A 24,671-nucleotide genomic window follows, 5' to 3' on the forward strand; every position below is an offset into this window, starting at 1 on the left:
GAAATTTTTTTGAAATCCAAAGTGAATTAATTGCAGCCCTTAAAGTGTCTTTCTAAAAACTGAACGTGAAGGTCGCAGAAAAATGAAGTATAAAACATATATGAAATTTAATATAGTGATTGAGATATTTCCGGAACTAACCTGGTTTCTTTTGCCAGTTGGAATTGTGTTTTTAAACACTAGAGTATAGTATCTTCTCAGATTTATTTTAGCCAAAGAGGTGTAATTCTTCAGAATAAAATATTAAAATAGAAAAAATATTAAAAAATTATCCATGAGTATGTTGTTTCATACACAATTACATTGTAAATAAGTTATATATATACTACAAATTTGAATATGTAATAAAAGTGAAGTTTTACCAATTTGATATAACTTTAGTGTTAGAGAAGAAATATTTTTCACTCACACAACAACTTCAATTGATATTAATTAACTTTTAATTTTAAATGAAATTATGTTAGTATGATATAACTTCGGTTCAAATCAGATTACATTAAATTCATAACACGGATGTAATCTGATTTTGACTAAGACGGTAAAAAATAACACGATTTTATTTGGAATAAAAAAAAGAGTACATATACTTAAAACAACTTTACCTATTACATTGAAATTGTTTTTTTTTCTTCAGTAAATAATAATGAAATTAAATGGGTTCACTTTAGGGGTAGTTCAACCCTTATCCAGCATAATGATGTTCAAAGAGTACCTTTCCATCTACATATCAACAAACAACACCTCCTACTGTCTATCCCGTCTCTACCAATAAAAAAAAGAATAACAAGGATCAACCCTTATAAAAATACTAAATTGAATGCATACATACCAAGGGTTCTAGACACCAATGAGAGAATGAGAAATTAGTTGACGACATCTTTGATGAGATCAAGACCAAACCTTAACCTGTGCTAGAGAGAAAACTTCAGTATGATCAACCACTCCACCTTTAAATAAACAGTTATTCATGTGCCTCCATATCTCGCTAACCAACGCAATCCACACGTTGTTCATAATAAGATTAACTGAAGTGGGTGCATCCAGAATCTTGAAATGTTCAAAATGAGACTCAGGATCCATAAAATCGACTGATCTTACTCCTAAACAGTCATAACAAAGATTCCAAATTAGCCAAGCAACTCTGCATTCGCAGAACAAATGATTTGTTGACTCCTCTGACCTTTTACATAACCAACACAGATTACTCTCAACCTTGATACCTCTTATCTCCAGATTAACGCTACAAACAACATTGTTTTCAATCACTCTCCAAGTTGTGACTGGAGCTGAGGGAAGTACCTTAATTTTCTAGAAAAATTTATATCTTCTTCAGTCCTCCTCACTTCCTTCTTCCCTTAAAAAACCATAAGCGTTCTTAACTGAAAACTATGTTGACTCATTATCCTTCCATACCCATTATCCATTGTTTCCATCTTGAGTCGCTTATAGAGATCATCTCTAAGAGTTGATTTTCTTGCTCCTATTCCCAAGCAAACAGACCCCTTTTCCACCTTAAGTTCCACTCCTAGGTCCCATTCTCATATTCCACAATCACATAAATTTTCCTCCTTATTAACAGACAAAGAAAATAACCTTAGAAATCTGCGTTTCAAGTCTTCTAATCTATCCAATTGTCTGACCAAAACATAACATATCTCTCGTTTCCAACCTCCAAATTCAAACGATCTTCAAACTTCCCTCCCCATTCCTGAAACCTCTAGACCTTCCTTAAGACCTTACTATTATTATCTTTTTTCTCCTTCAAACCTCTCCATCCTCCATACTTAGATTCCAATACCTCCATCCAAAACCCCTTGTTTCCGTTTTCAGGTGCCAAATCCATTTTCCCAACAGAGCCAAATTAAATTGCCTGACATTAATAATATCGAGCCCTCCTGCTTCCCTGGATTTACAAACCTTATCACATGCCACCCATGCAATCTTCCTTCCATCTGACCTCCATCCCCACAAAAAATTTCTCTACAGACTCACAATCTTCTTTAAAACAATAAATGATATCTTGAATAGAGAAAGATAGAACAAAGGTATGGACGACAAAACTTACTTAATTAAGCATATCCTCCCCGCCATCAAGATAAATTTTCCTTTCCACCTTCCTAGCCTTTTCTTTACCCTGTTAATCACTTCATCCTAGAACTCACCCCTCTTATGACACCCCCTACAGGCATCCCCAAATATTTAAAAGGAATTCTCATCACCTTACAATTTAGAATTGTCGCAAAGTGGAGAATCTCTATCTGCTCCACCCCGAGAAATTCACCTTAAGACTAGATGGCAATTCAAAACAGTTCAACATAACCTTTATATTAAATACGCTTTTGATCTTTGGAGCTAACGGGTCACCTTGCTTCAACCCTTTCTTTGGAATAAATTCCTTAGTAGGATTCCCGTTTACGAGAATTGACATCAACGTTGATTCCAAGCAAGCTTTAATCCAGGAAATCCATTTTTCACAAAAGCCAATCCTTCCTAGCATATAATATATAAATCCCACCTCACAGAGTCGTAAGCCTTCTCATAATCCACCTTGAAAAACACACAATTTTTCTTCTTCCTCTTAAACTCTTCTAAAGCTTTATTGGCTACCAAAATACTATCCAATAACCCTCTTCTTTCAAGAAAGGTTGATTGCCTAACGTCGATAACTTTACTGATCACTTTTTTCAACCTGATAGAAAAAATCTTTGAAACTGTTTTATACACACACCCTACCAACAAATTCGGTCTATAATCATTAAGTTGTTGCATATTATCATTCTTAGGAATCAAACAAATGAAAGAAGCATTTGATTCCTTAGGCCACCTACCATTGACCATAAAATCATTTACCGCCGAGACAAAATCTTCCTTAAGACAACCCCAACAAAACTTAATGAAACTGAAATTAAAACCGTCAGGACCAGGGCCCTTCGAACCATCACAACTACAAACAACGTTATTAATTTCTTCTTCAGAGACTACTCCAACTAGAGACACATTATCTTCTTTTGATAACGAGGTGAATCGAACATTGTCCAACCTAACCACTGGCTCGGACTCCCTGGCGAATCTAGCTTCGAAAAACTTTCTGACCTTAGTCATTACCACCTCCTTCTCCTCACACCACTGAACGTTCACTTCTACCCCGTTGATCCCGTTTCTCATTCTTCTCCACTTCATAGATGAGTGGAACTTTTTTGTATTTAAGTCGCCTTGTTTCAACCAACTTTTCCTTGCTTTTTGTTGCACAACCGTTTCTTGTTTAAATAAGTTTCGACTTTGTTCAGTCAACAATAGTATCATCTCCTCTCGCCCAAACTCATCTAAAATGCCTTCGTCGTCTTTTGTTTCCAACTCTTGAATTTTATTTTGTAATAAAATACCTTCTTGATTGACGTTCCCAAAAACCTCTTTAATCCACTTTTTCAAATCTAATTTTGATCTCTTCAATTTCTCTTTTAGTACAAACGTCCCTCCTCCCTACATTTCATAACTCTGCCATTTACTCCAAAAAAATTCTAAAAATCTTCCATCTCTTTGCCACACGTCTAGACTTCTGAAAGGTTTCGACCCTCAATCTACCGACATTGTTTTGAGCACTATAGTACAATGATTAGAAACCATTGTACTGAGAACTAATTGTTTACTATTCGGCCATACATCCAACCATTCCCTAGAAATAAGAATCCTGTCAATTTTGCTCTTAATCGTCCCAATTGGCTTGTACCAAGTGAAATTTCTTCCAACCATCGGAATATTCAACAATTTTGCATTTTCGATAAAACCATTGAACCCCTGATTTCTGTACAATAATATGATACTGAAACTGGGCTTTTTCTCTCCTTCCTTCTAATTGAATTGAAGTACTCAACAACACACCACACCATGTTTTGTTTACTCTTCCTGAGGTCACTAATCTCATCACATACCTCTTTCCGTGCTTTCAACGATCCAGAGTTGTACACATTCATTATCATAAGTTGTACCCTATTTCCTACTTTCCAAACTCCTTCGATAACCAAATAAGATTTTCCATTAAAGTATCTCATCATATAAAAACTACTTCTTCTCCATATAGTAATAATTTCTCCTGCATTATTAACTGCCCCATTCTCCATCCATTCAATTTCATTTGAGCCCCACAAATAATAGCAATGCTCCTTACTAATCACTAAGCACTTTGTCTCCTACAGACATACCATTCCAACCTCCTCTTTTCTAATCAAGTCTCTTAAGTATGTTCTTTTCGTACTTATGCCAATCTCCCTTATATTCATGCTAATTAGACTCATCATCAGAAACACAATTCTCCATCTGACTACATTTGTAGTCCCGACTGTCCAAACTACCAAGTCTATTTAAAACAACCTCTTCTTATTTTAACAAAGTGAAACCCATCTCCTTACCAGATTTCCATGCCCTCCTGATTTCGCCCTGCTCATCTTTTAACCGCAGCATTTTCCTATACTTTCTAACATCTCTAACTGAGATAGTAATTTCTGACCTTAAACCCTTTAACGAAACTGACTTAGATAATCTTTCAACCAATGGTGAATTTTTGTCTCTCAAAACGAACATATCGCCTCCCCCTCCACCAATATTGTCCATCAACCTCCCCACCGGACAACTTGCAGAAATTGTCTCCATCCTACATGCCTTATTCTTTGGTGTCGATACCACCACTGCTCTATCGTCGACATCTGCGACCTTTACACTCCGTACTAACCCCACCGAGCTCATCTTTTTCGTGGCGTTTGCTGTCTCATCATCTGTCTCGCACACAACAGTTCCTTTGCTTCCATAGTCAATCCTCCTCACCTCACCTTTTTCCTCCTAAATCTGCCCTGCCCCTCCCACCTAACAGCCACCATTCGCCTCTCCCTTTCGTGTCGTCGCCCCACCTCGAACACTCGCTAGCACCATCCGCTGCGACGCACAATCGTGGTGCAGATGCGTGAGAACTGGCTCCGGCGTACGCTTTGATTGTTGTCGCCTACGATTTTGGCACAACCCTTGCTTCCTCATCGCCACCCATCATCGTTTTTTCCTCGGCCAGCGCTCCAATCGTCATGAGTCATGTCCCCGCGCCGTTCCCCTTTGACAGTGGTAGAGGTGAGACGTCGTCGACTTTCTCCACTGCGTCGAGCGTCGCCGTCCACGTCGCCACCCTTTTTTCTCCTCCTGCCTCTCCACCGTGCCCTCCACTAACGTTGCGGGTTTCGCCGCCGCTATTAATATCCACTAAGATTTTATTCCGTGCCTCATCTTTTTCCAAGTTAATAATCCCCTCTTTCCTTGGTTCCAACATACCATTGTGACTCTTCCTGACATAAACAATTCCTCCATTAATGCATGTGCCGCCTTTTGAAATTTCTTCCTTTTTTTTCAGAAATTGAACAGTCGTCTCCTCCCTTTTCCCTCTCCTTGTCTACCATCGTGATCTAAGTACTCGGACTCTGAAAATTCTTCACCAATGCTAGAGTCAAGTTGTGCTTCCGATTCATCCTCTGAAGCCACCCCCCACTTGTGAAACAGATTTCCAAACGAAGGAACATGGAAATTTTCTTCCTCAGAAAAAACCTAACATAGCCTATCACTTATCCTCATTGATTTCGCCAGTCTTACCTCCTCGCCCAATGGGATTCTAATACACAACCTCGCATACTCTAACACCTCCTTAGAAATTATTCCTTCATCAACCTCTACAAGCGTTCCTACAAGAACCCCTATGCATTCAAAACATTGGTTAATCCAAAGAGCCAACGATATACCCCTGCATCGGAACCAAGCTATCTTCTCAAAAATCGCAAAAGAGTCATCCCATGGAACAATTGATTCAAAATTACCTTCAAACCATTCTTTGTTGTCTGCAATCAACCTCTTAATTTGTCCCTCTTCTTCACATGATAGCAGCACGTACACCCCCCTTAAGATTCTCCCCCTTACTAAATTAAATCCTCCCAAAATAAACTCTCCTTAATATTTTGCACATCCGTTGTTTTTGACATTTTCCCGATGAAGCATCTCTCCAACCAAAAAGACGTCTCTGCATTAACTCTAACATGTGGCCAAAATTCATCTTCTCCCTTATGATCGGATCTCGCTTTTCCACCCCTGACTGCTTGTGCATATATAAGAGCACTGTTGATTCTTTTGGTTCCAAACTTTCCAATAATAAATTTGTCTCAGCGAAGTGTGCATTGACTTCTCTTGCCTTTTGTATTTCGGTTTGTATTCCTGAAGCTTCCATGTACCAATCCAAAAAGAATCAAGTTGTTTTTCTAAAGCATACCCATCCTTAACGTCATGAAATCTGACAAAAACCAAAGCGTTTTTTCCCTAACTTTCTAGATATGAAGACATCTATAACCCTTCCCCAACGTTTAAAAACCCTCCATAAATCCTTTTCTTGAAATTCATTTGGAAAATTAGTGAAAAAGAAAGTAGCTTCTGCCGTCTTCAATTGCCAAAACACTAGTACAAAAAAGTAAATTAACGACGGTTAAAATTGACATTTAAAGACGATTCCGGAATCGTCGTTATTACCGGCGTCGTTAAAAGGTATGGTTTTTTAACGACGGTTCCCATAACCGTCGTTAAAACGCGCGACTTATAACGACGGTTCCCACAACCGTCGTTAAAAATGGGGTTGCGTTTTTTGATTTCAAAAATTGAAGGCACTTTTAAAGACGGTTCCCATAGGAACCGTCGTTATAAGTATGGGTTTTAAAGACGGTTCCAAGTGGAACTGTCGTTATATGTCTTTATTAAAAAAAAAAAATCTTTTAAAAATCTTTTAAAAATCTCAAATAACCTGCTTAAAAAGTTTTCAATTCCATAAAATAAAAACATTTCAAATTATAATTTAAATATAAAAATTAAATACAACAAATTATAACATTATAAAAAAAAGTTTGGTAGTATATAAAAAAATTTGTCATTGTAATGATTTATCTATACTAGAGTGTTATACATGGTTACAAAATACTTTGACCATGTTGTTCTCACATACTCCAATGCTTCTAAATCTAGCGGGTGTTGGTCGTTGAACAACTGTGACATTTGAAATATTTTGAATTAGTGCATGAATAATAAATCTCAAATTTTAAAGTGTTTATTGTATTGAGGTATTACCTTATCCCAACCTTTCTTAATTTCAGCTTGCAAAATAGTCAACATCCACTGCATAACATAATAACCGCACTCATAATTTTCAGGTTGCCTGTTGGACTGCATGTGAAAATAAATGTATTAAATGAATGAGTGAAACACATTAAATTAAGTAAACAAATATACTCTAAATACCTTAAGGTACATCCAAGTGAGTTTTTGTGCGTTTGAAGTTCTCCTCCCACACAACATATTATATCCAGAGTAAGCACTAAAATAATAAGATTTCATGTTAGAATACATAACATTATATAATATATAAGTAATAATAAATGTTAAATGAAACTCTCGTACCTATCTATAATGTTTTTAAAATAGGCAGGAGGTTTTTTATGCAAGGAGCAAAACCATGCAGCGGTATGATCTTGAATAGATATGATCAATAGTTGCCAATGACGCCTGTATAACAAATCAGTTAATTAGTTTCTCTTATTTCAATAATTTATGAAAACTTATTTAATAAATAAGAACTTACTCATGGATGTACGGAGCAAAATAAATGTGTTTTCCACCATTCTTTAAGGCAGTGGTGATGTATGTTTGTGTTTCCGACTTCTTGTTTCCAATTGATTGAGTGATTTAAGGGTCTAAAACCCATATATATTGTGTTTCCCCTCATCAAAGCATAATCCAGAAAGATACCTAAATTTCAATAAGTTAGTACTAATATATTTAATAAATCAAAAGTATAAAGATTTTAAAATTTGAACTTACATCATCCATAATTGCAGAACTGTTATGTTAATCTCTTGATCTCCGGATGCAAGGTCCAACAAATCAGACATGTGAACGTACAACGGTAGATTACTATGCCTTCCAAATACATTGGCATCCCATGGAACCTCTAAGACGATTGTATCTAAAGCTGTAGCAACTTTCACCAATGCCGCCAGAGGATCATCAATGGAGACTATTTTCTTCTTTCCCAAAGGCAGATTTGTCTTAGGTTCCTGTTACTCATCAAAACAAAAAAATACTTAAATTAGTTAGAATGTAATATATCTGATATATAATTCTATTAATATTAGTGCAAATATATACCATAGAATCTATAGGTCTGACGAGATGTCTAGGCCAGGCAACGAAAGTATGTAATGCCTCTGCCACAATTGTCACCTCTGATGTCGGCACAGGAACTGCAAGATCACCATAAAGGACCTTCTCCACCGTGACCTTCATGAAATTAGAAGGAAGAGGCACATTGTGTAACATTGTTCATAACACTTACCCAAGGCAACGAATCGGGTCAAAGAATTACACTCAACATATAGTTCGCATTGGCTAGTTGAGCCAAAGTCATCCCCTGATAGATGAACTGCCGAACAACTCCCTTTAGTGCTGACTTTCTTAATAGGAGGCGGAGGTGGTTCATCTTGTACCATAGTTGGTGGTTGCTGTGAGTGTCCTAAACCCTCCAACCGCTTTTTGAACTCCATTTCCATTCGCGCACTAAACTCCTCCATGAAGCTTTCTTTAAGCTCTTGAGTTACCTCAGCCTTTAACTGCTCACGTAGTTGTAGTAAATACTCTTGGCTAGGTTCATTGGAAAATTGTTCCTTGCTGTGTGATGGAGCTCCAAAGTATGACCGAATCCCAACCCCATATCCAGCTACACGAACACATCCAGGGTGTTCAGGTCGTCCGAGAGCAACATTAAGAATATCATTGCGACCACATGGTTTAAAAGTCCCCTGTGTTGATTGCTCATTAAGAGAATCCTAAAACAAATGAAAAGAAATTGACAAACTTCAACACATTGAATTTAAAATAACACATAGAATTTAAAATAACACATTGAAAAGAAATTGTCAAACTTACAATGCGTTCAACTGTTTGTTCTGTAGACTTAGAACTCCATGTCCCTAATGTGTTTATACGGGCACACTTCCACATCTCATGTCGGAGTGGTGGGGATGGAGGTCTTAAAGAATCTACACTATTCATTTCCTCAATGGAAGTAGAACGTGCTTTCATCTTTTCTTCAAGCATCTTCTGCTCTAGCAACTTATAACCACCACGAGACAATAAGTGTGGGGTATCATTATGTGCCTGATTGGCTTTTGCTTTGTTCCGAACCTCCTATCATAACACTCAAAATTTAGTAATACGTTAATATAAACTATATTCAAATATAAAAGTGATACTAACCTGCCATTTTTCAGTTTGTCGAATATTGACAAACTGCTGCCAAGTTTCTTCATCAATGGATGCATATTTTGCACAAGGATTTTCTTCTTTTCTTTTCCCATATATATAATCTGTTGTCAATTTTGATTTGAACTGACACTACAAGAAAAACCTGTATTACCCATGGATAATTACCCATGAACTTTTTTTGGTATGTAAATAGGTTTTTACCTACCAAAAATTTTGTAGGTAATGTTATTGAACATAAAAAGGGGAGAAAGGACTTTACCTACGAAAGTTAAGGTGGTGGGAAAGTTTTTAATGTATTTTAAAGTAATTTTTTTTTTTTTTTAAAAATATGTTGGTTTCCTTCCGAGGAACATTCCTCTCCACTCACCTCTCAAACACTCTCAAACTCTTCTCAAACACTCTCACACTCTTGCTCCCTTGACTGAAACAGGTTTCTTAAACTGAAACACGAGTTTTTGTTTGAAAACGTCAATGGAGGTTCTGAAATCCTAAACCAAACCGTGAGAATGTGAGAAACCGAAACTGTAACACCTTCGAAGCTCCAAAACGGCCAAAGAATGAAACTTTGAAGTTCCCGTTTTTTCTCTCCCAGTCTCTGTTTCATTCGAAGATTTCAACCCAAATTCGTGTCTTCCGAAATCTACACAGAAATCCCCAATTTTTGGTTTCAATTTGTGAAACCAAAAGCCCTAATCTGGTGTTCGTGATTGTAAACCTAAATCTTGAATGGTGACTTCGAAAATTTCGTGAAAACCCAATGGAAAGCGTCGTCGTGGTCGTCGTGGTGGCCTGAAGCGCAGACGTTTCAAGGGCGATTTACAGAGGCTTATTCAAAGGTATTGAATTTTTTTTCTTTGATTTAGTGTACGATAATGTTCAGTTGGATTACTTAACATTTAAAGTGAGTTTAGAGAGGTGAGCGGTGCGATGCGGCGGTGCGATGCGGTGGCTCACCGCTTCCACCGTTTAGCACCTATAAATAATACCTATAATAAGCAAGCACATATTCCCTTACCTGTACTTCCTTCTCTGTTCAGTATTCTGTTTTTTCTCTGTTCGGAATTCCCAATTGGGTTTCCTTCCTTCAGCTTTCTCTTGGATTCAATTCTACGTTCAGTTACATACCACTATAATGTAATAAAATGTTTCAATTCTATGTTTCACCTTCAACTTTCTCATTCTTGTGATTTTTACTTAATTGATTTATTGGTTTGTTAAATCCATGGGTAATTATCCATGGTTGAATGCAGGGATTAAGAGTCTGTTTATATACACTTTTTCTTGCATTCACCTAAAATACAAAACAAGCTCAAAATATAACTAGTTTATTAATTCCACATTGGTATTCAGTTAATTTTTGTCTCTATTATTTGAGGAATGGGGGTAGTTATTGAGAATTGCGTTCAACCATATATGGAAAATGTGTTTCTCTATAATTTGAAACAGAGTTTCTTGTTAAAGATGTTAATGGCTATTTTAGTGTTGTCGTCTTTAATAGTAGATACTGATAGAGATTGACATGTTTGTTACAATTGATGTGCAGCTTAATAACTTTCCTCTAATGTCTAAAATTGGTCTGTGAGAGAGATTATAGATTGAAAACTCACATGGTGTTTTTTGCGCGTGGTTTATGAAAAAGGAAAGGAAATAATTATGTTAAATTTACGTACACATATGTTAAATTGGTGTCAATCTTTGAGACCTACAACCATATGTATATATAATATCTATCTGTGTGAAATAAGCTCAAAGCAAAGCAATTTCCTCAATGGTCCTACACAAATGATGCCTTGACAAGGAGATGACGATGGCCATGATGAGCATCATGATCTCAATAACATGATCATGATCATACAGATCTTTATCATCATTTTCTTTCGGGTTTCTTAGTTAGATTTTGTATTTATTTTGAGCATTAAAACTAATCTTTGAAAAAGGTGAAAAAAGATGAAGCCGACCATGTGCCTTTACGTGAAGATAATAGTCTTTCTGATGACAGTCTGATGGCAATACATTTTGTTCATTCTGTGTGCAGCAGCACTTTAACTGATGTGCTTTTTTGCTCCTTAACCTTATTTCCCCTTGCATCACCATAAAAGGTTGTAAAAGGAAACTCTCTAAATATATTTTACTTTTATAAACCATATATGGATATGCATCGTTTTTAATTAAATTTCAAAGGGATGAAAGAAACTGTGCAACTTTTGATGTAATACTCACTCACTCACACTTTTTAAGTTAATACTCTATCAACTAGCTGTCTCACATTATTCACTTTTTTTCTTGGTTGGATTTCTTAATTTATGCCTGGAAGATCTTCCAGCCCGCAGGTCTTAAATTCGTTGATTACCTTATCATGTCTTTCAGAAAGGGAAACTTCCAACTTTTTGTTACATCAACTGATGCCATGCTCTAGTTAAATATATTAAGACAGATCATGTATAATTAACATTTCATTTTTGAAGAAACTGGAAATCAGCAACGTACCAAACATGGTGCATGCGTACAGTGTCATAAATCTTCCTTCAATAGTTTTATTCATTTGTATTCAGAAAATAGAAAGAAAAACCTCTTGAAGGAAAAAGGAGAGAATGGAGTATACACATTGTTTAGAATCCGATTAAGATAGTGCAGGTATATTTCGAAGTGACTTAAAAAGAAGGTAGAAGTTATTTAAGTAGGGCAAAGGAAATGACTGGCCACCATTATTTCTGGACATGTTGCTAATTTAAAAGGTAACAAGTCACTGCACCTAACTTACTTTTATGAAGATACTAGACGCTCTCTAATCTACCAATACCGTTGTTTTGAAATTGGAGTAAAAGTTGGGTGACAATACAAATACACAGCACTGAAAGAAGAATCGAAAAGAGGGTATATGGGTTTGATAAGCATCTTATCAAACCCATCTTATTATCTTATCAAACCCATTTCAGAATGTTTTGAAATGGGCGTAGTCAATTCACACTCCATCTTATTATTTGCATATTATTGTTATCAGCATATTATTGTTTGTATTTCTTATCTTATGTTTCTTTGATCCAGCTTGATAATGTTTCCGCTGGGTTAACTGAATGGAAAGGCCTCCTTTGAGACTATTGGACGCGTTTTAAATCATACTGTGAGTGTACTTCTAATGTTCATATTCATCCGGTGTGACATCTGTTTTCGCTCAAGACTTGGAATTTGTTGATCTAAAATTCTAACTTTGTTGTTATGCTGTATTTGGCAATTGTGAATATTTTTCTCCATGCACAGTTTATGTTCACGTTCACAAATTCTGTAATTTTATTTTTGGATCTTTACTCATGAAATGGTTTTTTATGGTTGTAGGTTGAGAAAACGTTAGAAAATAAATTTGGCGATTTTTTATTTGCTTATTTTCCAGATCAGAGTCGGGTTTGTCCAAGGTAAAATATTATATTTTTTGGATGGAATTAGAATTAACTAATAAAATGTTGAATGACATTTTGCAGGTTCTGCTACATAAAGGTTTTTCTTATTTTGTTTGGTAGCTTTAAAAATGTTGAGTTTGTCATAGGAGGATATTAGAAAATGTTACTGGATTAAGAGTAGGATACCAATCTCTTATTCGTACCAATCTCCCAACAACAACTCAAACCCTTGTCACAGATTTTGCTCCAACCAAAGAGTGGACCTCATAATAAACCACTTCACCACTCTAGCTCCCACTCCTCAGCAAATGTGAGGAGAACTTGGTCTGCATATTGCGGAACCTACTAGGATGTGTAGCAATTTCAGCTCAAGCTAAACCAAAAGAGCATGAGAGAAAAACCTTGCCTTCCAACAAGGAACCAATCTCAAAAAGACACTTTTAGGCTTAGAAAAACCTTGCCTTCCAACAAGGAACCAATATGAAAAAGACACTTTTAGGCTTATATAAGCCTTGCTGCCAGTTCTGAAAAAAGCGTAGGCTTATTGCTCCTGATTCTGCTTAGATTACTCTAAGTCAGAACATCATTCCAGTACAGAGCAAGAAAATTATGCCACCTAGATACCACCTTATACAAGGCTTATTCCTCATGCCTCCAATGTGGTTCTGCTATGCCTCTTAGATGGTTTAGCTGGCAGCACATCAACCTTTGACCACACCTTTTCCACCCTTGGCAGTAAATAAGCAAAAAAAAAAAACCCAACTTATACTGCAGTTAAGCATAAGGCTTGCTTAGATTACATTATTTTCACTAATTGGTGGCACGTTGAACCTCTTTTACTAGAATAAGTGGGTCTATAATTTGCTTTATTTTTTGTTTTTTTGTGAATGGTATTAACTGAAATTACATACTATATAGACCTGTAGTTTATGATAATTGTTTGTATAATTGTTTGTTTATATCATAATGGAGAAAAGTAGATTAGGAAGTCATTGATGTCCTGCATAGAACTTATATAAGTAATTGATGTTGTCATATAATGCAATAATTTATGAAACTCTTTCTTATTAAGAGATATCTTTATATTGGTTTAAGAGATGCTTTGTTCATAGATATCATTTTTTAACACAATTCATTGTTACACATTACTTGCTAGTTCAGGGTGAAGTAACTTATAATACTCTTTTTTAATACATTAAAGGGCTAAAGGCATCTTTGTGGCAACTTCAATCTTTAGTCTTTAGTTGTCGTTGGTTCAGAACATGGAATTGTTTCATGTAAATCGTAGTTGGATGTACGATAGATGCTATATTGGCAGAGGGGGTTTAAAAGAAAGTTTTGTGAATGGGGTTGAAGAGTTTGTCATTAAAGCTTGTCAACAACAGTCTTATTTGAATGAAAGGGAGCTTAGATGTCCATGCGATAAATGTCAATGTACAAAGATTTTTCCAATTGAAATGGTCAAGCTTCACCTCTATAAAAACGGTTTCATGTATGATTATCATGTTTGGATTCATCATGGTGAACAAGTGCCACATGTTAATGACAATGACGATCACGTTCGTGTTTCAAGTAGTGATGTACATGTGGATGAAAGTGAACAATTTGTAGCAATGCAAGACATGGTGCACGATGCTCTTGGGCAACATGACACATTTGAACCATCTAATTTTAATAACAGAGAGGAGCCTCCCAATGAAGAAGCTCAGAGATTTTATGATCTGTTGTTAGAGGCTAATGAGCCATTGTTTGTAGGGGCTGTAGATTCTAAATTATCAATGTGTATGAAATTGTTAGCTTGCAAGTCTAATTGGAATGTTCCTAACCAATGCTTAGATTTTATCACAACAATGTTGTCAGATGCTACACCAATAAAAGAGGGTTTGCCAAAAAGTTATTATGATGCTAAGAGGTTAGTGTCAATGTTGGGGTTGAAGGCTAAGAGGATAGATTGTTGTGTAAAAGGTTGTATGCTTTTTTATGAAAATGAATATGGGAAAAATGATGGACGACTACTACAGTGTAAATTTTGTCATCATGCACGATATCATGACCCAAGAGTTGGAACAAGTAAAAGAAAACCAATTCCTCTGAAAAGAATGTTCTATTTTCCATTCCAAGATTACAAAGATTGTTTGCATCTATGCAAACTTCAGGACAAATGACATGGCACTATGATAATAGAAGACCTTCGGGTGTGCTACGACATCCCTCAAATGGTGAAGCTTGGAAACATTTTGATCAATTACATCCTGAATTTGCCGTTGAGCCACGTAATGTACGACTTGGTTTATGCTCTGATGGATTTAATCCATATATTCAAGCATCAGCAAAACCTTACTCTTGTTGGCCAGTAATTGTCACCCCATATAATCTTCCTCCTGAAATGTGCATGTCTAGACCCTATATGTTTTTGAGTTGTCTCATTCCCGGTCCACATAATCCGAAGGCTCGTATCGATGTTTATTTGCAACCACTTATCGATGATCTTAAAAAGTTGTGGAGTGGTGTTGAAACATACGATATTTCAAGGAAGCAAAACTTTATGATGCGAGCAAGTCTAATGTGGACAATTAATGACTTCCCTGCATATGGCATGTTGTCTGGTTGGGGGACTAAAGGTAAATTGGCTTGCCCATATTGCATGGAGCACACAAAGGCCTTTAGATTAGAACATGGACAAAAAAATAGTTGGTTTGACTCACACCGTAGGTTCTTGCCTAATGATCATACATTTAGGAGGAATAAAAAGGCTTTAAAAAAGGACAAAGTTGAAATGGGTGGACCACCACCTATGTTGACATCTGAAGAGGTTTGGAATATAGTTAGGAATCTACCAACAGTCATAGATGAGCCTCACAGGTCGAAATTACCAGGTTATGGAGAGTGGCATAATTGGACAAAAAGAAGTATCTTTTGGGATCTTCCATATTGGAAAGATAATTTATTGAGGCACAATCTTGATGTTATGCATATAGAGAAAAATTTCTTTGACAATATATTTAACACCGTCATGGATGTAAAAGGTAAAACAAAGGACAATGATAAGGCAAGAAAAGACCTAACATTGCATTGTAGGAGACCTGATTTGGAGTTAAAGTTGCAAGCTAATGGGAAGATTCTAAAACCAAAAGCAAATTACACTTTAACTACAGGGGAATCAAAGTTAGTTTATCAATGGATAAAAGAACTTCGTATGCCTGATGGTTATTCTTCAAATTTGGCAAGATGTGTGGATGTAGACAAGGGGAAGATGCTTGGGATGAAAAGTCATGATTGTCATATATTCATGGAGTGTTTACTTCCTATTGCATTTCATTCATTACCAGTGCATGTTTTGAATCCACTTATCGAAGTTAGCCATTTCTTCAAAGATTTGTGCTCGGCAACAATAAAGGATCATGACTTGGTTAGAATGGAAGAAAATATTTCAATCATTCTTTGCAAGTTGGAGAGAGTATTCCCCCCTGCATTCTTTGATTCAATGGAACACCTTCCAATTCATCTTGCAAATGAAGCAAGACTTGGTGGACCAGTTCAATATAGATGGATGTATCCATTTGAAAGGTATGAAAAATATTATTGTTATTATGTCAAAATAATTCATTTATTTGTCTAAATCCATCTCCAATTTACTTAATTATAGGTTTATGGGTGATTCTAAACGCTCAGTGAAAAATAAGGCTCAAGTTGATGGATCAATTTCTGCATCTTACTTGCACCGAGAAACAATTCACTTTTGTTCCCACTATTTCAAGAACTTCATGTTGTCACCACGAAATCGTAGAAATGAAATACCTCGTGGAATTGAAAGTTTTCCATCAATGTTATCCATCTTTAACCAGCCTGGTCGTTCTTCAGGAAAAAAGTTAATCCATTGATTCAACCATAAAGAATGGAACTCTGTCCATGTTCATGTTTTGATCAATTGCAACGAAGTAAAACCATACCTCGAGTGAGTATATCAAATAATTGACTTTAATTTTTGAAAAAATTGATCCTCTAAATAAACCATTCTTGATTGTTTTAATATGTTTCACAGTTCATTCTTGCAATCTAAACAAATAAGCTCATCAAATGCATCAAATGATATACATGCACATTTCCCTGAATGGTTTACGGGTCAGGTATGATCAACTCAATGTGATTAAGTTATGTCTTATTTAACCTAAAAAAATATAGATAAGTCAGTATCTCTTGCCTTTGTAGGTTACAAGTGAGCCTTTAAATGTAAGAAACATACACTTAAGGGAATTATCATATGGCCCTTTCACATGTGCTAATGAATGGCACACTTACTTCGTCAATGGGTACAAATTTCACACTCATGCATGGAGCAAGGGGAAAAAAACAATAAATAGTGGTGTTTATGTAAAGGGGCTCACGGAAGGAGGCCATGATGATTTCTATGGACTCATTGAACACATATATGAGCTAGAGTACAATTCTTCGAGCTCCCCGAAGAAAGTGGTGGTATTTTATTGTCAGTGGTTTGATCCATCACATAGAGGTACAATAGTGGATCCTAAATATGGAATTGTGAACATTCACATCGAGAAAATGTATTTACCCTTTGATCCATTTATCCTTGCACATAATGTAAGACAAGTATATTATGTCCCCTATCCGACATCAAGAAAGGACAAAAAAAGTTGGTGTGTTGCAATTAAAACAAAGCCTAGAGGTCGCATTGAATCTCTTGATATGGAAGATGATGTTCCTTACCAAATAGATGAAATGTCTCATGTAAATGAAGTAATTGAAGTTGAAGGTATTTCAGGATTCCAACATTCGCAGGTTCATGTTGAAGAAGTGGACGAAGATAATGAATTTCAAGATTTTCAAGAAGAGGATAATGAAGAGGAGTTTGAAGATAGTGAAAATGGGGACACTGAAGATGATTATACTGGAGAGGATAGTGAAGATGGGCAACTTGAACAAAATGATTCAGAAGAAGACAATGAAGAACATGAATTTGATGATGATTGAATTATGTGCTATGAATACATTATGGGATTGTTACTGTTGCTATTTTCTTGTTTATGTAATAACATAATGATTCTTCTGTGAAAGAAACTTTTATTATGTTGTGTGTTTTTAATTGCAGTATGTTCCTTTCATTTATAATTGATAATATAATTTTTTGGTTATAGATGTCTTCAGGAGGATGTGACCAACCAAAACCTTACTTATCTGGTCAAAATAAGGGGAAAAGAGTAATGAAGCGTAAAAGGCCACGATATGTGCTTAAAGTAAATATTCCACCCCCACCAAATGCACCTATTACACATGAACCTTCCCCATCCCCAACTCCTGCACATACATCTTCTCCTACCCCAGGTCTCACGCCTATCTCTACAGCTGCATCTTTTCCATGTCCTAGGACTGCAGACATACCTTTTCAATCAAGAAGAGACATTTCTCCCACCACATCTTCCCCAACCCCAGTTGTGGCATCAGCGCCTTCTCCATCAGGTACAGGACCCTCAACATCATCAGTACCATCACCATTGCCAAGGGTTACACCATTATCAACACCCTCACCGCTATCAGTGCCTTCTAGAATCAATGATTGTGCTATTGGGGAAGGTGCGCACATTTACCGTGATAGAGGTGATGCAGAATCAAACAATGAGGATGACACTCTCTCAGTTGGTCATGCTCTTCCTATGATTTCACCTTATGGTAATGGGTAAGTAAAGACCATAAATAAAATCTTTCACATTATTTCTTTTATCAATTTATTATCTAATAATTTCTTTATTACTTGTTTTTTTAAGGTTTCATCCATGTAGGGTTGCATCACAGGCAATCACATTCATCATTAAACAACAATATTGTCAGCCATGGCTTACATGGGGTTCAATGACTGATGAAGACAGAGAAATCTTCTTCAAACGTTTTAAAGTATTTCTTCTTATATTTAATATTAACAATACTTTTTCTATGTTTCTTTTGGTATTTGGCATCTTCCATAATTGAATTCTCAGTTATTATTTATTTAAAGTGTTGTATTAAAAAATTCTTCACTTTTTTAACTATAAATTTTGTGTTTACATAGAAAAAAGTCTGTTGGAAACCTGAACATGAGGAAAGGATTAAAAAAAACTTCCACTCAAAAGCCGCACATAGGTTATCTGAAATGTTCATGGAAGCTAGAAAAAATGGGAAAAAGCCTATTTGGATGTTTGATGATGTCTGGACTTCTTTACTATCTCAGTGGAATTTACCTGACTTTCGTTCCAAGTGTAGTCAAAACCAAAAAAACCGAACATCTGACACAGGTGGTTCTTTACACACAGGTGGCTCCATTAGTACACATGAGCATGCCATTCGCATGGTATGTATTCACGAAACATATAAGTTACATTGGACTTTGTTTGTAATTGGTTTTGAATTATGTTTTATGATTACATATTATTCTATTATACAATGTTTGAAGGTTAGATATTTGATAATACTACATTGGATTATATCAAGTTTAAGAAGTTGGATGGTATTGTTTTGCATAAAAATAATATTATTTATGTTTGTTGTTTATAGGCAAAACAGTTGGGTCGTCCTGCATATATTGATGAGGTATTTATGCAGACTCATACGAAAAAGTAGTGGTGAATTTGTTGATGAAAGATCGAGACGTACACACGTGAGTTACATTTTGTTGTTATTTTTCTTTATTTTAGTTATATATTGTACATATGACATTAATTTTGTGTATCAATAATAGGAAGAATTTCAGAGTAAACTTTCCCAAGTTAGATCAGAGGTTGCATCTGGATCATCCCCCATAGATTCTGCAGAGGAAGACAGAATTAGACTTGAAAGTTGGCTTCTTGCAGCAGGTGGCAAGAAGAAAGGTCGAATCTACGGGGTTGGAGACTTGGCTCATAACTTTAAACGTGGTAATACTCTCACCTATAATCAACCTTCAAGTTCCTCTGAGGATTCACCAAGCGTTTTGTTGCTAAAGGAAGAAGTTCGAAATTATAAGGAACACAATGATAAACTCACCGAGCATGTGAAATCATTGGTTAGTATCATTCTTCCTTTCCTTCCTTCCGAAGCACGAAGTTTTGTTGCTCAACAATCTCAACAAGTATTGTCGCCACAAGAACCGCCAAGGCAAAAGGAACCACCTACGCAACAACAAGATGACGATAATCATTATGCAGATTATTAGGATTATGTTTGTAGTTTTTTTGAACAACAAATTACATTACAAGTTCACTAGACTTTTGAATTAGGATTTTTAGTTATGTTTCAAGTTTGTTTTGATTTTTAGATGTTTCAAGTGGACTTGACTTTATATTATGTTATCTTTTATATGATGAGACTTTAATTATGTTATATTTGAATTTGAAATTAAATGTGTGTTGGATATGTTAAATTATACAGGTTTTAAAAAAGGCATTCATTTAAATGTATGAATAGACATTTTGATGGATGCATGATTACATACGGAATTACCTACGGACTGATGTTCGTGGGTATTACCCACGGACTGATGCTCGTGGGTATTACCCACGGACTGATGCTCGTGGGTATTACCCACGGACTGATGCTCGTGGGTATTACCCACGGACTGATGCTCGTGGGTATTACCCACGGACTGCTGTTACCTACGGGTTCATATTTCGTAGGTAAATTACCGACGCCAACATTACATACGAATTTTTTTCCGTGGGAAATCCGTAGGTAATGTTGATTTACCTACGGATTTCTGCTGTTACATACGGATTTTGTCCGTAGGTAAATCGGTTTTTTTTTGTAGTGTGACGAAACTTGACACCCACATCTGAAAGAACCTTCGCTTTCAAGGTTTCCACATTCGGGATGTTGTAATGCGTCTACATTGTTTGAAAGAATTAGTTCATAAACAAAAACAAAGTATAAAAGAACTTTAGATTTAGCAAAGTAAAAACAGTTACATACCAGAATATCTTGCCAAATCATGTTTTTCTCGTGGTCAGTCACGTGATCCCAGGATTGAGTTAAGATAGAGATCCTTTCACGAGAAAGTACTCTGAGATAACTCCTATATTTCTTTGCATGTTGCCCAGTGGGCACACCAGTGTGGATATCAATAGACAAAGGTATTTTGTCATCTTTAGTTATCTTCTTAAACATATTCTTCAATCTTGTAGGTCCTCTACCAGTTTTTGAATGAGAAACTTTATCATCTGCCATGTTCCTGTTATCAAAAAAATATAATAAGCATCAAGAATATGAAATATAATGAAAATGAAATATATTGTAAAACTAAACATGAATCACATGTACATACAAATATATATTCCTTCATCATGATCATTTCGAGTTGCATGTACAACATCAGCAACATCCTCGTACTCTTTATTGATGGTCGTTCTTGTAAGTGATTCAATCTCACAAATGTCATTGTTTGTATCTTCTGGGTCATTATGTTGTTTTTTTCCATGTAGCACAACAGACCAGTGGTCAGACGTAGGATCTTGGATATAGAAAACTTGGGAAGCTTGATGTGCCATTATAAATGGTTCGTCATGATAACCTATCTTTCGAAAGTCAACCAAAGTCATTCCTGATTCATCAACTTTGACACCAGTCTTATTGTCAACCCACTTGCATTTGAAAACAGGTACAGTAAACTTGGTATAATTAACTTCCCAAATCTCTACTATGACACCATAATAAGGCATTGATCCCACAACAGGATTTTGATCCTTTGCAGTTGAAAACTGCATAGACTCTGCCTCCAAGGTGACTCCGCTATTTTGCACTGTACTCCTATCATCTCGAGACTTTGTGTAAAACAAACAACCATTTACTTCATAGCCAGAACAACATAAAACATCAAATTTGAGACCGTTTGCAAGCCATGTTAATGTTTCAGATGCTGATGGATCATTCATTATTTGTTGCTTAAACCATGACATGAAAGTTTTGTTATGCTCAATTAACACCCATTTTTCTGATTGTCTTGGATTTTTATATTTGACAATGTCTTTGTGTGTATCTAAGTATGGTAACACCTCATCAGTGTTATTCAAGATATACAAGTGTGCTTGCAGAACCTCTTCTCTAGATTTGCTTATGACATGTACACCTCTTGAAGATTTACTTATGAATCTACGAGAGTGCCAAGCTTTTTCAGGAACACCTATACATTTGGCTTTTGACATGTACTCGGAACAAAACTCAATAGATTCTTCTGAAATGTATCTTTCAATAATGGAAGCTTCTGGACGACATTGATTCTTCACATATCCCTTCAAAATCTTCATGTATCGTTCAACTGGATACATCCATCGCATATAAACTGGCCCACACAATCTGATTTCTCTTACAAGATGAACAACCAAGTGTACCATAATATCAAAAAAAGATGGAGGAAAAAACATCTCGAGTTGACACAAGATAACAATTATTTCTTCTTCAAGTTCATCCAACTTCTGAGAGTCAATCTCTTTACTACATATGGAATTGAAAAATGAACATAGTCGAGTGATTGTATGCCTAACATTTTTGGGCAAGATTCCACGAATAGCCACTGGTAATAATTGTTGCATTAGAACGTGACAATCATGTGACTTTAAGCCAATTAGTTTCAAATCATTCATAGATACAAGACTCTTCACATTTGAAGAGTAGCCTTGTGGTACCTTAACACCTTTAAGACATTCACAAAAACTTGTTTTCTCTTTCTTTGACAAAGTGTAACACGCTGCAAGCAAGTATGTACGTTTACCAACTTCTCTCGGTGCCAATTCCTCTCGTATATTCATTTCAATCAAATCCAGACGTGCATTCACACCATCCTTTGTTTTCCCTTTAATGTTCAGAAGTGTTCCTATTAGACTGTCACACACATTCTTCTCTACGTGCATTACATCTAGACAGTGTCTAACATCCAACTTACACCAATACAGAAGATCAAAAAAGATTGATCTCTTCTTCCATATTTCACTCACCGTTTGCTTCTTCTTCATTTTTCCAAAAGTCACATTAACATTTTTGATTTTTTCATAAATTTCAACACCACTTAATGGAGTGGGACAAATGTCATGTTCTTGGTATCCGTTAAAAGCTTTTTTCAATCGACGATACGGATGATATTTCTTTAGAAATCTACGATGCCCAAGATACACGGTTTTTCTTCCATGTTTCAACTGCTCATAAGATGTCTTGTCTTGACATATTGGACATGCTCTATGCCTTTCACACTATAACCTGACAAGTTCCCATAAGCAGGGAAGTCATTGATAGTACAAAACAACATCGCATGCAATCGGAAAGATTCATTTTTAAACGCGTCAAACACATCAACCCCTTCATTCCACAATAATTTCAAATCTTCAATCAATGGATTAAGATAAACATCTATGTCATTTCCAGGTTGTTTTGGACTAGAGATCATCATAGATAACATCATGTATTTGCGCTTCATACACAACGCAGGAGGTAAGTTGTAAATCACTAACAAAACGGGCCATGAACTATGATTACTACTTAAATTTCCAAAGGGATTCATTCCATCAGTTGCCAATCCAAGTCTTAAGTTTCTTGATTCTTTTCCAAATTCAGGAAATTCTTTATCAATATTCTTCCACTGCAAAGAATCAGCAGGATGACGAAGTAATCCATCACATTTTCTATTATCTGCATGCCACCTAAGGTTTTTAGCGTCATCTGCATTTGCAAACAAACGCTTAAGCCTTGGAATTATCGGAAGATACCAAACAACCTTAGCAGGAGGACCTTCCTTTGTCAATTCATCAATTTCATCATTCTGACCAACCTTAACCTTACAGCGTGACAAACCACACCTGGGACATCTTCTTAAATCTTCATACTCATTTCTGTATAAAATACAATCGTTAGGACATGAATGTATTTTTCTATACTCCATACCCATTGGACAAAGTATTTTTTTCGCCTCATAATTTCGATAGGGCAAGGTATTTCCTTCTGGAAGCATGTCCTTAAGCAATTGAAGCAATTCTGTAAAACTTTTGTCGGTCCATCCATTCATTGCCTTCAAATTCATCAACCTTAACACTGCTGATAATTGTGTGAAGTTAGTTGAACCAGGATACAAAGGAGTCTCTGCATCATTAGACATATTTTCAAAAACTACATTAGCAAATGATTCTGCTCCCACGTCACGAATCATGTCTTCTAATCTATCATCCATTGAGAAATGAACTTCCTCCGAACCTCCGTGCACACTTGGCAAGTCTAACAATTCACCATGCCACGTCCATGTTGTATAACTTTTCAAAAATCCATCACACAAAAGATGTTCTCTAATTTAAGAAACACTCAATATCCTTCCATTTAAACAATTGATACAAGGGCACCTTATCCTTACTCCATTCTTATAACTAACGGCATTATGTTATGCGAATTGTATGAACTCTTCCACCCCTTTTTCGTAAGTATCACTTATTCGTGATGTATTAATCCAACTCCGATCCATAGAACTGTTAAACTAAGAACCAATACTTTCAATATGTAATCATGAAAATATAAAACAAAAGTGCCGAAGGTCGGACACCTCCGGACTCAGAACCAGTGCGTTCAATATGTCAAAACAATATATAATGACTGAAAATTGCCGAAGGTCGAACACCTCCGGACTCAGAACCAGTGCGTTCAATATGTCAAAACAATATATAATGAATGAAAATTGCCGAAGGTCGAACACCTCCGGACTCAGAACCAATGCGTTCAATATAAACAATTAATATCAAACTCAAAACGAATACTTTCAAAATATAGGTGATAATAAATAAGAATACACTAACCTCAAATGGATGGACGGTCACGTAGGCGTGGACGGCGGTCGCAGGCGCAACGTCAGCAGAGCGGCACGGGCGCGGCGGCAGAGGCGGGTTCGCTGTCGACGGGGGCGCGGCGCGCTGCGAGGTTCGCGATCGGAGCGGGCGCGGGGCGCGGTGCGGTGCGGCG

At 36.2% G+C, this 24,671-nt stretch overlaps 2 protein-coding genes across 2 annotated transcripts; both read left to right on the plus strand.

Annotated features, from left to right (window-relative positions):
• The first annotated feature begins 13,984 nt into the window (after positions 1–13,984).
• Positions 13,985–17,711, plus strand: LOC137819201 (uncharacterized). Its single transcript, XM_068622975.1, has 5 exons — positions 13,985–14,792; positions 14,879–16,289; positions 16,369–16,590; positions 16,765–16,849; positions 16,932–17,711. The coding sequence occupies exons 1-5, from the start codon at positions 13,985–13,987 to the stop codon at positions 17,709–17,711; spliced, it is 3,306 nt and encodes a 1,101-aa protein (XP_068479076.1).
• On the plus strand, positions 17,492–19,902 carry LOC137819205 (uncharacterized). Its single transcript, XM_068622983.1, has 5 exons — positions 17,492–18,414; positions 18,503–18,629; positions 18,784–19,062; positions 19,266–19,301; positions 19,450–19,902. The coding sequence occupies exons 1-5, from the start codon at positions 17,876–17,878 to the stop codon at positions 19,900–19,902; spliced, it is 1,434 nt and encodes a 477-aa protein (XP_068479084.1). The 5' UTR covers positions 17,492–17,875.
• The last annotated feature ends 4,769 nt before the right edge of the window (positions 19,903–24,671 follow it).

The sequence above is a fragment of the Phaseolus vulgaris genome, chromosome 10 (genome assembly GCF_000499845.2).
Source record: "Phaseolus vulgaris cultivar G19833 chromosome 10, P. vulgaris v2.0, whole genome shotgun sequence".
Taxonomy (NCBI): domain Eukaryota; kingdom Viridiplantae; phylum Streptophyta; class Magnoliopsida; order Fabales; family Fabaceae; genus Phaseolus; species Phaseolus vulgaris.